The sequence below is a fragment of the Coturnix japonica genome, chromosome 3 (genome assembly GCF_001577835.2).
Source record: "Coturnix japonica isolate 7356 chromosome 3, Coturnix japonica 2.1, whole genome shotgun sequence".
NCBI lineage: Eukaryota > Metazoa > Chordata > Aves > Galliformes > Phasianidae > Coturnix > Coturnix japonica.
In genome coordinates, this window is record NC_029518.1 from 95872186 (window position 1) to 95893834 (window position 21649).

Sequence of the window (21649 nt, forward strand, 5' to 3'; positions counted from 1 at the left end):
TGTACCCTCAGTAAGTCTGCAGATGTCACCAAGTTGGGAGGTGTTGTTGATCTGCCTGAGGGTATGGAGGCCATTCAGAGGGATCTGGATAGGCTGAATCGCTGTGCTGAGCTTAATGGGATGATGTTCAACAAGGCCACCACTGATCCTACACCTCCATCAATGCGCCCTCCCCGCCGCCAGGGGGCGCTCTTAGGTAACTTCGGAGCCGCTCGATGGGAGGCGGCGCGGCGTGGTGACGCCATGGGCCACGCCGGGTGGGCCGATGCGGCGGCGGGAGGCGGCCTACGGCGGCCGGTGGGGGCCGAGCGGGCGCGGCGTGGGGCGGCTGTGGGGCGGCCGGGTCGGGTTGGTGTGGAAGCCATGGAGTACGTGACGGCAGAGCAGCTGGCCGGCTTCAGCAAGTATAAGGTAGTGAGGCCGACAGCGTGGCCTGGGGGTGTGTGGGAGCGTGGAGTGGGGAGAGTGGTGGGGGTCTGGTGCTTGGGGTCCTGATGCTGGGTGGGGGGCAGTGTATAGGGTCGTTTGGATGGGGGGACGATGATGCTGTGGGGCCCTTTGGCCATTGTAGGGGGGGGACGATGACACTGAGGCCGTTTGGCTGTGGGGTGGGGATACTGTGGGGTCCTTTGGCTGAAGGGGGATGTAATGGGGTCCTTTGGCTAGGAAGGGAGTAGGACATTGTGGGGTCCTTTGGTTGGAGGGGGGAGGGGGATGTAATGGGGTCCTTTGGCTAGGAATGGAGGACACTTTGAGGTCCTTTGGCTGAAGGGGGACATTATGGGGTCCTTTGGCTAGGAAGGGAGTAGGACGCTGTGGGGTCCTTTGGTTGAAGGGGGAGGGAGATGTAATGGGGTCATTTGGCTAGGAGGGGAGTAGGACACTGTGGGGTCCTTTGGTTGAAGGGGGAGGGGGGTGTAATGGGGTTTTTTGGCTAGGAATGGAGTAGGACACTGTGGGATCCTTTGGTTGAAGGGGGTAGGGGGATGTAATGGGGTTCTTTGGCTAGGAAGGGAGTAGGACACTGTGGGGTCCTTTGGTTGAAGGGGGAGGGAGATGTAATGGGGTTCTTTGGCTAGGAAGGGAGTAGGACACTGTATGGTCTTTTAGCTGGGAGGGGTGGAGTGCAGTGCACACTGTGGGGTCTTTTGGCTGGGGGAGGATGACACTTTGAGGTCCTTTAGCTGTGGGTCTTTGTGCCATGGAAGAGTCTTAATGCTGGGGGGGGGGTCCTTGATGCTTTGGGGAGGGTGGGAGGTAGTTTCCATGGGGCTCTGCCCCACAAAGGGGGATGTGGTGGTCTTATAAAGTGTCACTTATGGTGCTGTTGTCCTTTTGGGGGCTCATGCGGTGTCAGGTTCAGGTTGGATATTAAGGAGTATCTGTTCTCTCAAAGTGTGGTCAGTCATTGGCACAGCTGTTCCAGAAGGTGACGGGGTCACCATCCATGGAGGTGTTAAGGAACCATGGAGATATGGCACTGAGGGACGTGGAATGGGTTGGGGTTGGACAACCAGGGAGGGTTGCCTCCCTGAGCAGCAATATATGAGCCTTGCTGGTATAGAGCTTCCATTCCCAGCTGGACCAAAGGGGCAGAAGCCAGCAGAGCTTGTGCTCCAGCAGCAGGATTGCGGTCTCGCTGGCAGGAATAGCCTTGCTCGAAAGATTGTGGTTTTATTGAGTCAATAAGGACTTTGATAAAAGCAGGCAGGTTCACAATTAGCTCTCAAAGCGCATCGTGTCTGCTGTATGATGCCTCTGGCTGCTTGGCAGGGCTCTGCCCGTCTTGTTTGCTCTGGGTGTTTGTTTTTCTATGCTATTTTAGCCTTGATGAAGCGGTGCAACCCTGTGATACTGAGTGGCGCGTTCCAGCCTTGCTGTGGGCATTGCACTGTATCCTCCTGTGCCCTTTCCTTACCTGCTGACCCTGGGTCTGTCACTGCTGAGGCAAAGCTGGTTTCCCTTTTAGGTTCAGCTTCTGTAAGAGTGTAAAATGCTCCTAAGGAGAGTATAGAGCGGGGTATGTGTGAATGGATGTCAATGCAAGATGTCAGGGGAGCAGTTTAGCTTTGGCTGCGTGGCTTTCTTTGCATCCTGTGTTAAACCTCAGCCATGTAACTTGAGCGTGTACCCACAGCTGGAAAGTGGTGGGACCAGCCAAAAAGGGGATGCACAGCCAGAAGCAAACCTACAACCTACAGTTGTCCCTCTGTTCCTCTTGCTGCTTTGGCCAGCATGTTATGGGTTTGGAGAAAAGCCTGGAGGAGGCAAGAAGGGCAGGAGCACATCCCTGCTTTCCCAGCAGTGTTGGTTGGTTTTCCTGGAGCAGAATTGCTTTCTGCAAGGTTGCTTCATCCAGCTCTTGCTCCTCCCGCGGCTGCCAGGAGTGCAGATGGTGAGTTGGGAGCCAGATGGCTTCAGCTTTGCAGCGTGCACGTTTCTGGCTGGGGGAGGTAGGTGTGTGTATTATGGCACAGGTTGGCTGGCTGCTGATGGGGCTGATGTGGAGGGAACCATCCTCTATCAGCCCCTCTGCCCTTTATCTGCTCTTGATGGGACACTGAAGTGTTCTTGTATGCAAGGGGGTTGTGCAGCAAAACGTTCAGTGTTGGCTTAACCTTTAATTGTAGCTCTGTCACTTCTTCAGCAGGAGGTTGTACTGTTTGGGTACATACCTTAGGATATAACTTAAGCCATGGGACAGAAAGGTTTCTCTGCTGTACCAGATTTACCCCCTTGCCTGACAGTGCTGAAGCTTCCCCAAGGAGATGCTGCTCACAATGGTCAGAAAGCCAAACAGATCCTAAGTGAGTCTGCTCCAGTATTTCCTCCTGCTCATCAGGTTGGTGCAATGGGCTGATAGTTCTGGCAGACCGAAGGGCTTGTTATCAGGAATAAAGCTTGTTTTAAGGCTGCAGAGCAATACATGCTTTGACCTTCCTGTTTGAATACCGAATGTCTTCAGCCAAAACCAGGTGCTGTGTTACTGTTCAGCACCGGATGCCCTCAGCCAGGCTCTGCTGTTCAGGGCTGCAAACCTTGCAGTTGGATGCCAGAAGTCACGGCCTGTTTCTTCAAAGCCAGCTTGCAAATCACTTTCTGGCAAGCTTCTGTAATCTACTGAGTAAAGGGGAAAGTGGGTCCGTTTGGAACATTCACAGATATGTCTGCTCCTGTTTTGCATTCTCGAGGAAAAAGACTTTTCTTCCTTCCAGGCTGCCCCCAAGTCCTGCTTTTTTTTCTTTGCAGTGCAACCCAAACAACTCGCCCTTGTGCAGGCTTTGTTGAGTGTGGTGCCTGGAGCTGGATGAGGAAGAGAAGGGAAGGACGCTTCGTGCATTGCATGCTGCGCTGGTATTGCTGCTCCTTGTGCATCTCGATGAGCTGCATGCAGTCTTTGGGCTCATTTCTTGGGGGCTGCCACAGTGCCAGGAGCAGCTGCAGGAAGGCAAAGTGAATGAGGGCAGAGCGCTGTAGCTTGATGATAGTGCCAACTTCCATGGCTGGTTGCAGTGTTTTGGGGTCCCAGGGTTCCTGCAGACTTTCCTGGCCCAGTGTTATCTCTGCTAAGGGTGATTCATGCCCTGGGGGTGGGGAGACAGAGGAAAGCAGGGCATTGGAGCACTGCACCTGCATGGCACAAGAGCTGCACCCCAAGAGGGGAGGTGATGACACGTGTCTTGCTTGGGTCCAAAGGTGGGATGGGAAACTTTGGGAGCAAGATCTGCAAGAAGAAAGTGAGCTGTGGGGTTGGGAAATGCTGCACCTTGAAATCCCTCCATGCCTGTGCCCACGCTTTGCACAGGGGGGCAGTGATAACAGCAGAGGAGGCTGGCAGCTGCCCGCTCACCCGTGCTCTTGTGAAAGGCTTTTTGTCTCCTTACCTGCGTGGGCAGTGAAACAAAGCCTTCATAGGGTTGCTGTCATGTTTGCTGGGCTGAGGATGGCGACAGCACTACGAGTTGTGCCATTGTCCTGGTGTTGGGGCCTCAGCGGGTCCAAGCGTTGGTTGAGCACTTTGGGTGTACTCGTGCATGGAGAGCTCAAGCTGTGATGATGTCACATAGCAGATACTTTATGCCAGGAAGAGCTGGGCTGTTACCCCAGTGAGAAAGGTGCTCTGCAAGGTGCCACTTAAAATACTAATGTGATAGAATTGCCATAAGCTATTGTAAGCAATATTGTAATATTGTAAGCAATTCCTTGTTTACAGAGCCATACAGAAGGATGCTCATTGGTGAGCATCACCCAGATAGAGGCACGGGCATGCAGGTACATGGGTGCTTTGAACATATTTGTCTTGCCCCAGGAAATCCTCTTCCCTTCAGATCCAAGGACCTCGGAGAGCAAGGCTGCAGATGCTGCACTGCAGGAAGCAGATGGCTGGGAGCTGTCCTGGCAGCCTCACACAGGCTCCTCTGGAAATACAAGCCCTGAAGAGATATCTGCAGACACCCAGATGTGTGCCAGTGGCTCTTCAGACCAATGGAACAGCAATGCAGCTGGTAGTCAGAGCACTGAGAGAGGCTTTTGATGTTAGCAACCTGGATGGGAGGCTTGAGGCTGCTGCTTGGCTTCTCCTGCAGGGTCCTTAGCAGACAGGGTGCGGTGCAGCAGAGAAGAGCCCTTTGAGCCCTGTTCTTGAATCACTTAACTCCTTCCCCAACAGTTCCTTTAATTGTTCTGAGGCTCTGCTTGTGCCAGCCTTTAAATGGCCACTTCCTAAAGTGCTGTGTTGCAAAGGGTGCCTGAAGCCCCAGAGTACTCCCAGGTTTCACAACTGTTGAGGTGAGCAGCTAGAAGACAGAGGTGCTTTTCTTCTTTCTTCTCTTTTTCTCATGTTAAATTCAGGATATTGAACCTCTGTCAAATTCAGTACCACAGAATCACCAGGTTGGAAAAGACCTACAAGATCATCCAGTTCAACCATCCACCCATCACCAATAGTTCTCACTAAAGGTACTGAAGGTATCAAAGCACATTTTGGCTGTGGATTCCCATTCTGCCCATTTCTAACTTCACGGAGGCCACTTGGTGATCTCAGAGGTCTTTTCCAACCAGAATGATGCTGTGATTCTTTTCCATGAAGCAGTGACACACATTGTCCAGACAGTTGGTAGATATCTCTGCAGACACCCAAGGTCAGGCTGGATGGGGCTCTGAGCACCTGATTGAGCTGTAGACGTCTCTGTTCATTGCAGGGGAGTTGTAGCTTCCCTCCTGAAGTCTGAGAAACATTCCTGTTTGCTATGGAGGATCAGCCCACCTCTTGTCTTTTGAGTGGCACGGCAAGTCTGCTGTTAGGTGTGTTGTTGCTCATCGAATCTCAGCTGCAACAAACTCCCATCATGAGAGTCACTCCCTGCTAATTAACAGCGAGCTCTTGGCTGCTGGGACTGCTTGGAAGACAGAACCTTGTGGAAACTGACACCTCCCTTCCCATGGCTGGCTCACAAAATGGCTTCGTTATTAGGGCTTGTGTAACTGCCCCAACTCGCTGTGCTTGGAGCCCTGCACAAAGCAGCTGTCAGGGCTTGCAAAGTGGATGCATTTTTTGCTGTATTTTTGTTAACGATGAATTTCCTCTTTGCAGAAAGGAAGAAAAGAGACCGAGTAAGGTTTAGGTGCTTTGGGAAGGGAAAAAAGAAAGTGTTTTATTTGTCTCTTTCAACATGCCTCTGTTGAAACTTGAAGGTAGTCCTCCCCCTCCTTCCTAGCAATGCCTTGCTTCATCTGCAGCCATCTCCTGATGTGCGTGGGTTTGTGTTTTCCTTTGATAGGTACAGTTAAAAGTTGGGCTGACTTCTTTCTAGGGGAATCACAATGGATTCTCTGTCCACACCAACTCGCCTTCTTCACCTTTCCTGCCTCTTGATCTGCAGGGAGAAACGAGCCTCTCCCCAGTGGTTGGCTTTGCTGCAAGAGCGGGTCCTATGGGTGTGTTGAAGAAGGCAGGGATAGTCTCAGCAAGAGCTGTGGTTCTGACCATGAGAGGCTGTGGGTAGGGCAGAAATGTTTTCCCAATGTAATTTGCACAGCCTGTGGGGCTTGGGGGGTGTTGTAAGAAAGCAAGGCTTGTCAGTGTTGCAGGAAAAAGACTTTGATAGAATCCCTGTCTATTTAACCTGTACAGAATGAAGACTGAAAAATGGCCAAAGGAGGGATGTGGTGCCAGCATTGAGGCTTGTAGTGTTGGGTAAGGTTTGGTGATGCTGGCATCCCTCTATGCCAAACCCTCAGTTCACGCGACAGTCCTGTGCTCAACGTTGCCAACGTGCTCCACTCTTACACTGCCTGAGAACTGACCTTAGGGAAGATCAGCAGGACTCAAGTTAATAAGTACCATTAAAACACGATGCGGCTTGTAATGCACCAGCCGAGCGTGGGCATAGTGCAAACGTGGCTTGTTTGTGCTGGCACAGATCTACTCGATGACAGTTGCTGTGGATTGTTTGAGTTCACAGCCTCCTGGATTACCTCGGGCCCCATGGGAAGAGGCTCTTAGCCTTGTTCTCCCTTTGCACTTAAGGAGATTTGTAGGAAATGGCCTTATGGATGTGCTGGGGCTCCTTCTGCTTTGCTCTTGCCTCGGTGCTCCCCCAGCCCATCCCAAAGCCCTTTGTGTGTTTGGCACCGGATGCCAGTGTGATGAAGTGCTTTCTGCTGTTGGTAGCTTGGTTACTTCAAAGCTGCATTGTTTTATTGGTCGGGAGAGCTATTAGGAGAATCTGGGCTATAAATATACATCTCTTCCTTGAGCGTGTAATTGGATCTTCCAGAAATCACAGAATATATCATAGAATTGCTTGGATTGGAAGGGACCAACGCTTGCTGTGGGTAGGGAGGGACTCCTCCCATAGAGCAGGCTGCCCAAAGTCCCATCCATGGCCTTGGGTGCTCACTGTGCATCAGTGCCAGGACCCCACTGCCCTCAGAGTAAAGAATGTCACCCTAACATCTAACTTAAGCCTCACCTCTTTTGGTTTAAAGCCATTACCCCTTGTCGTATTACTACCAGACCGTGTCTTTATATATAAGCTCCCTTTAAGTGCTGAAAGACCCCAATGACGTTGCCTTAAAGCCTTTTGTTCTCCAGGCTGAACGACCCCAGCTCTCAGCCTTTCCTTATAGGAAAGAAATGTTCCATGCACACAATTGATGTTGGTTTTAAGCTGTAAGATCTGCTCCTCTCTCTCTAACTTCCATAATGATGGGCACCAGCTCAGTGCTGTGCCATAACAGCTGGGACCACTGTGGTGTCCTATGGGCTGTGCTGAGGTGCTGATTGTATTTACAGCCTTTCTTGTAGCTTCCTTTGTTTGGCAATGTTGTCCAGCAGAATTGGAGATGGGATGCAGTGGATGGGGGAAACCTCACCCTGGAAGGGGTTTTTAGAGCAACTTTACTTGGAAAAAGCCTCCTGGAGGTAAATCTCATTTTAATACTGATGGGAAATATCCCTGTGCTGTGTGGCTAGAGAATGTGTAGGTTAGAGAGCATGTGGATAAGGTGACTGGATACAAGGGGCTCAGCTGGCAGGGATGGAGCACAGGGAGGTGCTGACAGTGAGATTGATGCTGCAAAGTTGGCTGGGCTGTATTCTTATGAAGCTTAAAAGTGAAACCCCATGGGAGCGGATCCTTCCTGCCATTGTAAGGAGAAGCAGTGTCTGTGTGCACGGTGCTATTTTAGAGCAGTGTCCATTACAGCCGTCTGTCTGCTTTCAATAGGAGCCTCTGGGGCATACGAAATTCCTTCCATTTGTCCTTCCCTCCCTGAAAATAAGGCAGAAATCCGAGTCCTGACTGCTGGCCCTGATGGAAAAATGACTCAGGGAAGGGCAAGTGGTGTATGTTAAGCCATTAGATGTGTAGGGGGTTCACAATGGAGAAGGAGATGTTGGTTTGCAGGTAGGCTGGGGCAGCTGGTATACGGCAGGTACATGTGTGGTAAGTGGAGCACTGCTGTGCTTAGAGCCTCGTGGCCATCAGCCCCAACCTTCTGGAAAGGAAACCAGAGCATCAGTAAGACTCTGCAAAACAGCTGAGCATTACCCCCAACCAAAATCAGGTCATTCTGGATCTATGAGCTCTGCATACAAGTCAGGAGCATGGGGAAAAGCTGCTTATTACCCCACTATATGGAGAAGGGAGAGATGTGCTGAGATGTGGCTTGGAACCCTCCCCAGGGTCCTTCCCCTGCCTTGCTCCTGTTGAGGCATCTGTTTTCTTGTTCCAGGCTGTGACTGGGATAATGAGATTTAATCAGACTCCAGCTCTCCTCCCCTAGTTGGTAGTTAGCCCAAATCCTATTATCTCATCAAGTGTTTGAAATTCTGTCCCCTGAAACTGCGCTAAGCTGGGATGGAAATTCCTCATGGCTTAGCCCTTGTCTCATACGATGGCAGGCTCAGGGTGTTGTTGCATTGCTGCAGGCCCTGCAGGCTTGCAGGTGCTGTAAGACCAAGGGGAGCGTGTTAATAGTGCTTGGTTAGTGAAGCAGAGTGATCTGTCATAGGGTGGGAGCAGGAATGTCTGCTAAAGGTGGGATTGAGCCCACTGGGAACGTGGGAATGGAGTGATACAATCGCTTTGATGGCTGGGGAAGTAGGTGGGCTTTCTTACACAGGTTTAAAGCCTGGAGGGGTTATGCTTGAAGCTGCCCACGATGGATATAGTGGGAGATCCTATGAGATAAGTTGGGTGGGAGCTTGGATCACACTCCCTCCCATTGCACTTGAGCTTTCCCCTGCTGTGGGGTGACAGCAAGCACCAATACCCGACACTGTGTGGGCACTGTCCCAGGGTTCATTGCCTGGAGCACATGAGCTGAGCAATGTTGTAGTAAATGGAACTGTTTTCCTTGGGACGCTTATCAAAGTGATTTCTTGGGGAAGAGGACTTTAGACAGTGTGATGTTGGCTGGAAAAAGGGCCGTGAGTTGGAAAGCAGATAACAGCTTTGTGGTGCTTTGAGAGCCAAGTGATGGCGAAATGTAACTTATGAGCTGGAACCTGTTCCATTGTTTGTTTGGGTCTTTTATTTCCATGCCCCGTGTCTCCATCCAGCCCAGGTCAGCTGTGCTGGGGGCTGCCAAATGACCCTTTGCTGCTTCAATTGTAATGGGGCGTGTAGGATTTGGTGGTGATCATGTATGTGGCATTCAATTAACATGGAGATGTGGCTCTTAAGGATGTAGTTTAGTGGGCATGGTGTGGATGGGTTGATGGTTGGACTTTATCTTAGAGCTCTTTTCCAACTGATGATTCTATGATTTATGTCCTGCAGAATGGGGGTGGGGGCTGGAGCTCTTGCATATAAACATCTTCTATGTTTCTGGAAGGAAAAGTGCTCTTCCAAGTGTTTGGAGATGTGTGACAGCGAGAGCTGTCAGCTTGATGGGTTTAATCTGGACTGAATTTTACGTGGGACTTCTGTGATTGCTCACTGTCCTCTGTATGTAACTCCATTCCAGGCTCAAGCAAGTGAAGCCTTGACACTCAGGTTCTTTAACTTGCTACAAGAGGTCTTGGAGCACTAACTATGATTTGTTGTCTTTTATTTCCCCTCTCATTCACAGTACAGCGCCGTGGACAGCAACCCTCTGTCTGTGTACGTCATGCATCCCTTCTGGAACACGATAGTGAAGGTGAGACCTCCTCCTGTCCTGACTGGGTCAGCAGAACACCACTTGCTGCCAAGGCTTCTGCAGCTGAAAGGCCCTGCTTGTATGGAAAGACCTGCTTCCTTTGGGGTGTGACTAATTAAGTGGGCACGACCTTCCAACTGGCAGCCTGCCCTGAGCACACTGCACTGCAGCCTGAAGCTTCGTGCTGCCCTGTGATGTTGGATGCAACCAAGCAGTGTTGTCTAACACCTGGATGATTGTAACGAGGTCTCTGTTGCAGCCTTGTTGCATGTTTTAACGAGCTCATTTGTTCTTTTGCTGCTTTCCCATAGATCTTCCCTACTTGGCTGGCCCCAAATCTCATAACGTTTTCTGGCTTCCTGCTGCTTGTCTTCAACTTCTTCCTCATGGCATACTTCGACCCTGACTTTTACGCTTCTGGTAAGGCTGCCTTTTTCTATTTGGACAGTACATGGTGTCAGTCTACAGCATTTGTGGCATTGCTGTTGCTCATAGGAGACCTCCATTCATCCTCACGTGAGGCTGTGGCCAACAAGCAGCTTCCTGCTTTTTCAGGTGTACCTTTGGGCTCCCAGAGTTGCTAACAGCTCAGCTGTCTGTCTGCTGAGACTGCTGGAGGAGAGAAGGAGGACAAGGTTATTAGGGAAGAACTTAAGTTTCAATTGGCAGGGATGCAGGCTGGGATAGGATTCCCCACGTGTGGCTGCAGAGGCAGGGTATAACCGCATAGAGTCATGGAATCACATCCTTAAGAGGCTCTGCTTGGTGCACTGAGAGAGCAATGGAGGAGTACTTGATTGGCACACACTTCCATGGCATGCATTTGGGCCATATTTGCTAGCTGCCATCACAAGACTTTAGATCCTGTGACCGGGCACCTGAGGACAGAGGACAGATATGTCTTGGAAAGTGGAATAGCTCTGTTATATCATCCTGCAGAGCTACCATCACTGCATTGTGTGGGTACTTTGTCCTGGTGACCTGCTGGTTTGTGTTCTGTATGTCTTGTGCCAAAATAAACCCGCTGAACATACACACTGAGCTCTCTACTCCTGGGTCTTTCTGATCCCTGCAGCTCCTGACCACCAGCACGTTCCAAATGGAGTATGGGTCGTTGTGGGTCTCCTCAACTTCATTGCCTACACGTTAGGTAAGACTTCATCTGGCTGTCTGGGGGACTTGTGTTGGTTGTGTTCAGCTGTATGTTGGTTTATCTCTGAGCTCACTGTATCTTTGATTCTGAACTTCAGCCATGTCCTGCTCTAGGGCAGTTTCCAGGAAGTGTTTTGCAAAGAAACTCCTGTTTCTCCTTGCTCTCTTCTCAGATGGTGTCGATGGCAAACAAGCTCGCAGGACCAACTCCAGCACACCCCTGGGAGAGCTTTTTGACCATGGCCTGGACAGCTGGGCTTGTGTATACTTCGTTGTGACGGTCTACTCCACCTTTGGCCGGGGCTCCACGGGTGTCAGTGTCTTCGTTCTCTACCTCCTCTTATGGGTGGTGTTGTTTTCATTCATCCTCTCCCACTGGGAGAAGTATAACACAGGGATTCTTTTCCTGCCCTGGGGATATGACATCAGCCAGGTGGTAAGTATGCATCCCAACCACTGCTTGCCTTCAGCAGAAGCTCAGCAGGTTGCTGATGTGCCTGGAGTGTAGTGCTGATGTGTGAAAGGCCCAAAGCTTTATAATGCAGTGCTCTGGGGAGGTTGTCTTCATTGCTTGTGCTTTTGGACCTCTGCCTAGCGCAGGAAGGCAGGGGGTAGGGAACTTCACACAAGGGTTACCACTGCAATTGAAAGATCTTTCTGTAGCCTATTCCCAGTAATGGCTTCAGCAGATGGATAACAGGAGTTCAGAGCTGGTCACTGCAATGTGTAATATAGAACACATCTCCATGCTACAGTTCAAACTGTGTAAAGGCCTCATATACAAGGAGCGGATCCTGGTTGTGTTGCCCTGCAGCAGCAGCAGCAACACAAGGGATGCTTTAAAAAAGCACTTGTTGAGCTGCTATTCCTCTGAGCTACGTTCTGCTCACCTCTGCTTGTCCTCTGCTTTCTTTCAGACCATTTCAATTGTCTACATAGTGACAGCCATTGTAGGAGTAGAGGCCTGGTATGCACCTTTCCTGTTTAATTTCTTATATAGAGACCTATTCACTACAATGATTATTGGTAAGAAACTCCATGTTAAAGCCTGTCTTTTAAACAAAATCAACTTTTTTTTTTTCCTTCCTAAAACCCAATGTCTTAATTATTTTATAATGATGTTCTGTTTGCTGGAATGAGAAAAGCTGGGGCTGCTACAGAGAGGGAGGATGTATCTATAGGGTGGGGAAAGCAGCTCTCTTTGGGGTCCTTGCCCTCTGTGCACCCATCTAAAAGTTCAATCCAAGGGTGCACAACCTTCCTGCAGAAGGGCTGGCTGCTCTTCCAAGAGGTATCAGAACAAAGCAGGGAATAATGCAGGTGGGAGCTATCTTTGGAGAGATATCTTTGCTTAATGTAATTTGGCTTATTCAGAAGTCCTCCTCAATGTAACTCGTCTCACTCTAGGCCCTTTTCTTTAGGTGCTAATTATTACTACGTAATTCCAAGTCGACGTGTCTTGGGGGGTTGTTACATTAAGAAAAGTACAAGCATCAGATTGAAGCAAGTGGATATTCTGAGCTTTTCTTTGGCAGATGCATACTTTCATATATGAATAATAAATGCACTTTTCCCTTGTGAAAAATAGGGCAGGATGTGTATGTGGACTGGGTTTGTGTGTCTAAACAGGAGTTAAGTGATTAAAAGCAGGAAGATTTACAGCTGTGTTAAAATACCTTCTGCTGGATAAACAAGGAAGAGCTGTGATGCACCTTCATGGCTTTGACTGTAGGGTCCCATTGAAGACAATATTGTAATTGAACTGTTACAGAGTGTAACACTGAGCTGCTTAATGCAGCTTTTAAGCATTGAAAGGTCATTTTGTTGAACTCAAATTGTGTTTGCAGCAGACCTTAGTGTATAAGTACAACTTCTGAACCAGAATCTCAAGTACCTGCTTGGAAACCTGCTGAGCTGCTCTTCCTGCACCTCTGAGCTGTTCTGCTTGCAAGCAGCTGAAACCAGAGCACAACCACAGTGGGGTGCACACAGTAACATCCTCTGCATAGGCAGTAATGTGGCTTTTTCTCTTTCAGCTTGTGCTCTCACCGTGACGCTGCCGATGAGCCTGTATAACTTCTACAAGTAAGTTCTTCCTTCTCCACGTTAGCACCTTTACAAGAGCTCCCAGAGCCTTTTGCAGCTTCTTTCGTTCTCAGATGAATGTCTTCAGGATGTCATTGTGGTTTTTGTACATCAGAGGGTTCCACCTTGCGAGGTGGAGGCTGCTCAGCAGCTTGCTGAAGAACCCACAGCTTCTGCAGGCTTGTCCTGTTGTTCACAGCCCACATAATTCAGGAGTTTCTTGGGTTTGGGGTTACCGATGAAGGTTTGCATCATCCCCACGTGACTGTGGTTATTGTCTGTTTGCCTTTCAGGGCTTACAAAAATAACACCTTGAAGCACCACTCTGTTTATGAAATCATGCTGCCACTGGTGTCCCCAGTGTTGCTTTTTGCTCTTTGCACCACTTGGATCTTTGTTTCTCCTATGGACATCCTGGAGGTCCATCCCAGGCTCTTCTATTTCATGGTTGGAACCGCCTTCGCTAACATTTCTGTAAGTGGCTTTGCTTTATGTTTCACTTTAGCCTCTGGGAAGTGTGAAACCTCCCATGACCAAGTAAAACACATTCCCCTGTGCTATGCACAGCTGTGGGTTTGTGGGGTTGGTGCTGGTGAGGGCTCTGACTTCTTTCTCTCCCTGCAGTGCCAGCTGATCGTCTGTCAAATGAGCAGCACTCGCTGCCAGCCTCTGAACTGGATGCTGCTGCCCATAGCCCTGGTGCTCTTCGTGGTGGTGTCTGGGTTTGCACCCAGCAGCGAGACGCTTCTCCTCTACCTGCTAACTGCATTCCTCACCTTGGCGCACATCCACTATGGAGTGATCGTGGTAGGTGAACTTGGCTCATGGGCATTGGGCTGAAGGCTCAGGAGCTGCTCCTCGGGGCAGAAAATGCTCTGCTTTAAAGTGGTGGTGTCAGTGCACATAGCTCTACATGAGGAACTTGAGCTGAGTGAGAGACTTGGGCTGTAGGCTGGGTTTAAAGCAAGCTTCAGGCAACGTGGCTTGGGGCTCCTATGCCATCTAGGGGTCCGAAACATCTCTACTTGCATCTCTACTGCTGTTTCGCACACTGTAGCTGTGGTTTTAACCTAGAAACCAGCTCATACGTCTGCCCATCTGGGTGATCCACACCCTGAGGCAGTGGGAAGGGTTCCCGTAGATAGCCACAGCAGTGGATGTGATGTCTACATGGTGGATGGAAGTGTTTGTTTTGTGAGTTTTAGTATCAAAAGTTGATCTGCTGTGGGTGTCAATGTGGCTGAGCTCAATCTGGAGCCACAGGGACACATAGCTGACATGGAGCACGGTGATGCTGTGGCTGTGTAGAGATCCAGGGACTGATTTGTTCCCTTTGGTCTGAGCAAACTCTGCCTGAATTTTGATCAAGAGAGAAAACAAATTCAGAGGAGGCCAAATCCAATTAGAAACACCCCAGGAAGCTGCTGAGGAAGTAGGGCAAGGGCCCCCATGGTGCTGCCATGTCACACACCCTCCTTGGGTAGCCCTGTGCCCTCAGTGCTGCATCACTAACGTAGAGCCTCCACGAGTCAAGTTTGAACTGTAATTACAGCAAGGAAGTAATACCCACGTTGTCTTGTCTTTCTAATTAGTGTAATGAGACTTATGTGCGAGAAGGATTTGAATAGCTAAGAAGCTTTAAATAAATTTGGTCTTGGAGTCATTGTTGGAGTCGGGGCTGAGGACGGTGTAATCCCATCTGCTCAGACTTACCCATCCCTGCAGTGAGTTTTCCAGCTCTCTACTCCCCCTGAGTTTATGTTGCCCCCACTTTGAGTTTTCCAGGGTTCCATCTATGCTGTCTCTTCTCTCAGTACAGAAGAACCTCAGTAGTGATGTGGAGAGCTGTAGAACAGTGACAGTCCCAAGTTGTTATGAATCTGGGAGCACCCTTTTGGAATAGATGCTTTGCCCTGGCTTGTTGCTGGTCTCAGCTCTGTTTTCTGTTGGCTTTGCAATGACTGAACACTGATGGCACACTAGATTTTATCCTCTGTCTGCTGCACTGCTTCTGTGTGGTTCTACAGGTGCAGCTCTTACACCTTGATATTGAAAGGAGAGACTGAATACTTCCCTTCATAAAGCAGATTCCCTGCATTCCCACTGCAGCTCTCAGCCCTTTGTGGTGTTCTCATTTCTTAGAAGACACAGTGAAAGTTCAGGCTGCTGTAAAAGGGACCTGATGATCCAAAACTTGATATTGGGTACCCTCCTCTCTGCAACCCTGCACTTGACCCCCACTCCTAACTGAACACATCCAGGAACTGCTGTGTTTGAGAAGGGCAGGATAGAAACAAGGCTGCTCCGTGGCAAGATGGGCTATTGAGTCATAGAATCATTAAAAAAGACCTCTAAGATCATCAAGCTCTAAGATCAAAGCCGTGAGCTTTGCTAACTCTGTTCTTGTTTTCAGGTGAGCCAGCTGAGCAGGCACTTCAATATACGACCCTTCTCATTAAAGAAACCCACTCCGGATTGACTAGGAATGGAAGAAGAGAAAATCAGCTTGCGGTCTGCAGAAGTACTGTAAATATCTGCTGCAAATACCTGTAAATAGTTCAACCATCACCACAGATCTAAACCTATCCTCTGGACAGACATCAGGGCAACGTACACGCGGTATCCAGTGCAGCCAGGGTGGGACTGGTATGGGGCAGCATCTGCTGCTGTTCAACCAACACAAGCCTACGGTTTTGGGTGAAGCTGGACAAGCTTCAGGTCGCCTTCAGGTCACTACTACTGTATTTCAGACCAGCTGAATGTTCCCAGTACAACCTCAATCCCCAGCACTTGTTCAGGTAAAGCCTGTTGGGGATGCAAATGGCTTTACCTGAGCAAAGCACCTTGACCAAACCCAGCGTAACAGCTGATTTCTGTAAGGTCGGGGGGGCATCCTTGTGGTCGAGCTCCTGTCTTTCCCTTAACCCTCTTAGCCTTCGTCCTGGGCTGGTACTTGAGGAGCAGATGGTGACAGTTCTCTCACATTCATCTCTGTCCTGCCTTCTTGCACTCATTTATTTGGACAAATGCTCATACCCTTTATTTTTTAAAGCAGGGGTTAAAGCCACACCAAACTTACAGTAACGTTTTACTTAGGGGGCTTTAGGAATCAGGGCTCAGAGGAACATAGAAGTGGGAAGGCAGCTTTCCTCTCCCTTGCCCAAGTGGTGGGTACTGGGACCATGTTGCAGCTGTCTTTGTGCGCTCTCTGTCTGCGAGCTGGGCTTTCTGATGGCAGCAAAATGTGGCTTACATTAACCTGTATAACACAAAGCCAAACTCCATTCAGTGGGATGAACTTGCTGCTCCGGGTTGGCTCTGCTGGGTCCCTGAGCCTCTCCTTCCATAGCAGTGCAGCCAGGCTGCACATCGTCCTTCCCCCAGCTCACCGATAGGAGCAAATCACAGCTTGGAGAAGCACCTTAACGTGTGTCGTGTTGGTTCAGTGTGCGCTTTCAGAAAGCTCACAGGTGTTTGCATGTGTGTATGTGGTGACTTTCCAAACATCACTTTGTTTTCAAGCTCGTTGTCCGCAGCGGCTGCATGTCTCATCCATTGGATATCTTTGTTTACTGTCCATTTGTACAAGGCACGTTTGCATTGATTTCTTTCTTTTTTTTTTTTTTTTAAAGCATTTTTATAATTGAGTTAATTGAGTGGGGTGGTGAAGACTCGAACGCTGATTTTCTTTTCTGTTCAATTTATTTAATGAAGATCTGTGCTTGAATGAAGAGTGTAGCTTAAACCCAGGCTCTGGAAAGGCTGCATCCGGAAGCAAACAAGCACAGCAGATTGTGCATATGTAATCTACCATGGGAACAAAGTCTCTTACACACTGATCATTGTGCGGCGTGGTTCATGGACACCCCGTCACAGCATGTTTTCCTTCTGCAGGTGAAGTCCTTTATTCCTGCTTTAGGGAACCTTCAAACTGTAACTACTATTTAATGCTTTTTATTTCGTTTTTGGCGTGTTGTTGGGGTTTTTTGTGTGTGTGTGTGAATTCAGATCATTGTCATGCAGACTTAACCCCCCCACCCAGGCAGCACCCTGTGTGTCTGGCTCCGTGTCTGTGATGATGGCTCGCCTGGGAGGGGGGGGGAGGGGAATGGTTTTCAGAGTTACTAAATAAAGTAGCGTACACGGAATATTGTACTGACATTGTACAGGAAATAAGCAAAACAAACCTGAAGTGCACAGAAAGAATTGGGCTGTGCTTGAATTTATGATGCAAATGCAACGAAATACAATCAAGGAGGTACACACAAGCCGTGCTGGGCCTTGTTCAGGTGGTAGCATTGTGCTGGCAGCACGGGGCAGAAGTGGAGGCTGGATGGTTGATTCTCTGCAGCTTGTGTTACCCTGGCTCTTCTCTCGTGCTGTTGGATGTCCCACCTCACCCCTGGGATGTCACTCGGTCTCCTTAGCACCTATGCAGCATCTGTTGGCTGTGAGCTGGTGCAGCCCATAAGAACATACCCTGAAGAACGAAATCAAAGTTACAAATACACGGAAGCAGGGCTTCCTCTCTTACCTTCTGCAACTACGTGTTGTGCTGGAGGAGAAAAACGCCTCTGGAAGAACTGGAACCAGTTCCTATCTGCACAGGCTTTATCTTTTGGAGAGTCCTGGGTTTTTGGTGCCTTAATGCGACGCACCTTGAAGCTAGAAAAATAGCTGCTTAAATCAGTGCTGGAAAGGAAGCTGGCTCATCTCTGCTGCCAGGCTTGTGGTTAAGCCAGGTGTGAGCAGCCCTGGTCTCAGTGTACGTCCAGTGCCGTTTCCAACTCGTGCTGCTGTGAAGCTGGGTGGGTTTCTGTCTGAGCTGTTGGAAATGATGTGGTTGCTGATCCCAGCTTCTTGGGGGAGCGGAAACACTTGAATGGGGAAGACCAAACCATCTTGTCTTGCCATGGTGGGGTGTGGCATGCGGAGAAACAAATTATTTATTAAGAATAATGGTTTTAAGTCTTAAAAAAAATAAATTTATTCCTTGCTAACTGCATCTGAGGGTGCTTGTGTTGTGGTGGCGGTGTCTCTTTGGGTTCTTGGGGCTGGTCCGTGTCACTGCTTCTTGAATAGATGCTTCTTTGCTGGTGGACACGCTGAGTTGATAAAAGGGATGGACTTGATGGACTTGATGATCTTCAAGGTCTTTTCCAACCTGGGTAATTCTATGATTCTATGTCTTACATGTCTTTAAATCTCTTCTGTCTCAATCCAGCCTGATAGCAGGAAGAAACCTGTTCAAGGTTCATTGCTAGGGCTGGTCCAGGAGAGCAGCTGCCTTGTGCTCGAGTTATCTAGTTATAATTGCCAAACATTCTTTCTCCAAACTGAGGCTCTATTTACTTCCCAACTCAAGGCTTCCCATGGACGGAGCCACAGGGTGGCACCAGCCCATACAGCATAAAAGGCTACAGATAGGAACAACTACTCTTATGTACTACTCTACTCGCTTTTCTACAAGGCTTTTCTACAAGAGTGAGTATAATGGTTGGGGGAGGATAGAGAGCCCTGCTGTGTGAGCCTGTAACAGTTGGGATATCTTGGGCATGTGGCCACAGGGCTGCTGCTGCATGTGAGGATGCTCCAGATGCAGAGAGCAGGCAGAGATGCAGCATTTCACCCAGCAGCCTTTTCCTGCTCTCTCTCAAAGCACAGACGATACCCTGCTCTAACTGCACTGCCCAGATCCTCTTAGCAGAAGGAGACAAGTTAGGACGCAGCTCTGCGCCATCAGAGCTGCCTGAGCTCTCAGCGAGCTCTTAGCTGTTGGCTTCGGCGCTAATCGTGGTGATCCCCACCTTATCCTCATGCCAGCACGACTGGAGCTGTGTTCAAGGCAATAAGCTGCTCTCGGTGCTGCAGCCACCTGATTTAACCAGGGAGGTGCTGAGGCCAGGAATTAGGGAGATGCCTTGGTGAGGCCCAGCACAGCATTCTATCTATGGTCACCCATGTTTATGGAATCATAGAATCACAGAACCGTATGGGTTGGAAAGGACTCCTGGAGATCACCAAGTTCAACCCTTTGCACAGCTGGTGCTCTATTATTAATGAGCACATCTGGGGTTGCTGTGGCTCATCAGCCTGAGCAAGACTTATGTCGACTGCAGGAGATGAGCGTATCCACATGGGGCCGCCAGACTGCACCAAAGAAGAGCTGGATGCTGAGGTTTGAATCTCTGCTCTGCAGTTCTTCCATCAGGAAGGCTGATAGATCTGGAGCTACATGGGGAGAGATGGGCTGGTGGCAGCTCTGGCTGGGGCCAAGGGATGTTGCTCCCCCAACAGTGGCTGGATCCCACCTGTGTACAGTATGGGATAAAGCCTTGAATGAGCCCAAGAGCCCTGTGTCCTCTCCCCATGCCCTGAGCCCTGCTCTTTCCATCCAGACTAACACCCAGGTGTATTAAAACGACACCTTGCCCTTTTGTCAGCCATCCCCACAGCTTCCACTAAGAGGATTGTTGCGGTAGGTGTAACATACTTAAGGGATCGTTAAGAACAATAGCACTTCAGCAGCGCTCTGCAGACAGGCAGCACAGGCTGTGAGGCTTGGGGAATCCAGTTTGGCCACCCGTGGTACTGGAACCAGTCATATGGGTGCGTCTACCTCCTTTGGACTCTCTGATGTGGGTCTAGAACAGGGGGTCCAAGTTCTGGTGAGACCTGAGGACTGATAATCACGGTCTGCTTTATTGCTGGCGCAATACACCATACATGGCTCCCTACACCACAGCTGAGAACTCAGACTCAAGCAACAGAGGGGCGGACAGCAGCTGATCCCTTCCCACAGCGCCATCAGACGCTGATCTCTCTGCTGTCCTCGGCTGTCTCCACTTTCTTTCGGTTCTTCACTCTGCTCTTCATCCTCCGCCACCACAGGAGGCATAGCTCTGGGATGCCGTGCCCTAACCCCCTGTACTCCACCTGGGGCATAGGCTCCATCCCTGCTCTCTGCAGCCGTTCCAGGGCATCTGGGGGGATTGGCTGTGCCCACGGGGGCAGGGGCCACACGGGGGTTGTGGTAGGAAGGGACCCCCCTTCTTGCATCTCCAAGTCTTTGGGCCTTCTAGACAGGGGCTCTCCGCACTCTTCGCAGTCTTCCTCGCTGCCACATTTGGGCAGCAACACGTTTTCCACCCATACATGCACTATAGTCTCACCCACGGACAACTCAAAGAGCAACCCAACCTTCAGCTTAACCTTTTCATCCCACAACATCATATCCACGGAGCAGAGCGAGGCAGTCAGCGTGGCCATGGCTGTGTTGGCTGAGGAGCTGCTGTGGTGTGGGCAGCTGTCATCCAGGCACCGACAGCACTGCATGCAGACGGGGTATTCACTCCAGTAGCCCCCACGGACCCTTTGAGCATCGTTGTCATTGTTTTTTCCCACTTTGGCCAGCAGGCTGAGGCAGATTTCCGTGGTATCCAAGGACTCCATCAGGGATTTGGAGAGATCCTCCATGCTGATATTGGAGGGTAAGTTCCTGTTGAGCTCTGAGCTGGCAGGTGGACTTGAAGTTCTTTCTTGTCTTTCCATTGGCAAACTTCTTCCAGAGGCTGATTTTTTTTGCGACCTGTTTCTGTGCTGTCTTTTCCGATGTGACCTCAACCAGCTGAATATGGAACTCTTGCGACGGTGGTTTCTGCTGTTGGATGGAGAAGGCATGGAACCATCACTCACGTCTTCTGACGGAATGCCCTGGCAGTGCTGGGATGCTGTGGCCCCCAAGGGCTCTTGGGGACATGGGGAGAGTCCATCCCTGTGGCATGAGGTGTGCAATGTGGGGCCAGGCCCCTTCCTGCCACTCTGCTCCGTCCTCCTGTCCATCTTCTTGCTCTTTGTTGCTGACATGCCCTGAAACAGAAAGCAAACTTGGCTTTGTGGGGAGTGCCAGCCTTTGTGGTCATTGCTTGGGAAGCAAGGACCTGGGAAGGGGAATGGAGTCACAGGGATAGGAATGTCTTCAGCTTCAGCCTGGTGCAGAGCTGAACCCTCCACCTCACTCCATTTCATTCTGTTCTACTTAATTTTAGTCCATTCCTCTTCCTCTTTCCACCCCATCCCCATCCCATCCCATCCCCATCCCCATCCCCATCCCCATCCCATCCCATCCCATCCCCATCCCCATCCCCATCCCCATCCCATCCCATCCCATCCCATCCCATCCCATCCCATCCCATCCCATCCCATCCCATCCCCCTTTATCAGTCTGTGTCCAGGCAGCATTTGGATGACACCAGCTGGCTCCTGCCTTGTCGTTGGTGTGGTGCCTCCTGGCCATGAGGCCAATTGATGTGATGAGCAGCCTGTTCCTACCCACCTCCTCCTCCCAGCTGCTCTTCTGATAGAGGGCCACCACATGGAGCCACTCAAAACAGGGCCGTGTCTGTGACGTGATGGTGACATCCCTCAGACACACAATGGCTGCTGTGGCCCCAGTCAGGGCATCCAGTCACCCCCCCTCCCCAGCAGGGGAAACTCAGGGGCAGCCACTGCCCATCTTTACCTGACCTGATCCCTGGTGCATGCAAAGGAGAGGGTGCCTCGTATATGGGCCCTGTGCAGTCTGATCTGCTGGGGGGCTCCCCACTTGCTCCCAGTGCTCCTCCATGCTCTGCACCCATAGTCCTGGCAGTGCTGCCCTGTGTCACGCTGCTCCAGGCCCTTGTCCTCTTGGTGGCCCTCTTCCTCTTCAGCACCGTGCGCTGGTGACATGTTGGATATGTGTGTATCCATGTAGATGCAAGAA

General features: G+C 50.3%; 2 protein-coding genes across 2 annotated transcripts; one reads left to right on the forward strand and one right to left on the reverse strand.

Annotated features, from left to right (window-relative positions):
* Positions 1–260: 260 nt before the first annotated feature.
* On the forward strand, positions 261–17885 carry SELENOI (selenoprotein I). The gene is made up of 10 exons (XM_015859781.2): positions 261–411; positions 9580–9648; positions 9960–10068; positions 10724–10798; positions 10974–11236; positions 11718–11826; positions 12837–12885; positions 13179–13359; positions 13510–13692; positions 15299–17885. Exons 1-10 carry the CDS (start codon positions 364–366, stop codon positions 15413–15415), a joined length of 1203 nt encoding a protein of 400 aa, XP_015715267.1. The 5' UTR covers positions 261–363; the 3' UTR covers positions 15416–17885.
* Positions 16498–21315, reverse strand: LOC107312390. The gene is made up of 2 exons (XM_015859782.2): positions 21221–21315; positions 16498–20754 (listed from the first exon to the last, which is right to left on the reverse strand). Exon 2 carries the CDS (start codon positions 20749–20751, stop codon positions 19693–19695), a length of 1059 nt encoding a protein of 352 aa, XP_015715268.1. The 5' UTR covers positions 20752–20754; positions 21221–21315; the 3' UTR covers positions 16498–19692.
* Positions 21316–21649: the final 334 nt, after the last annotated feature.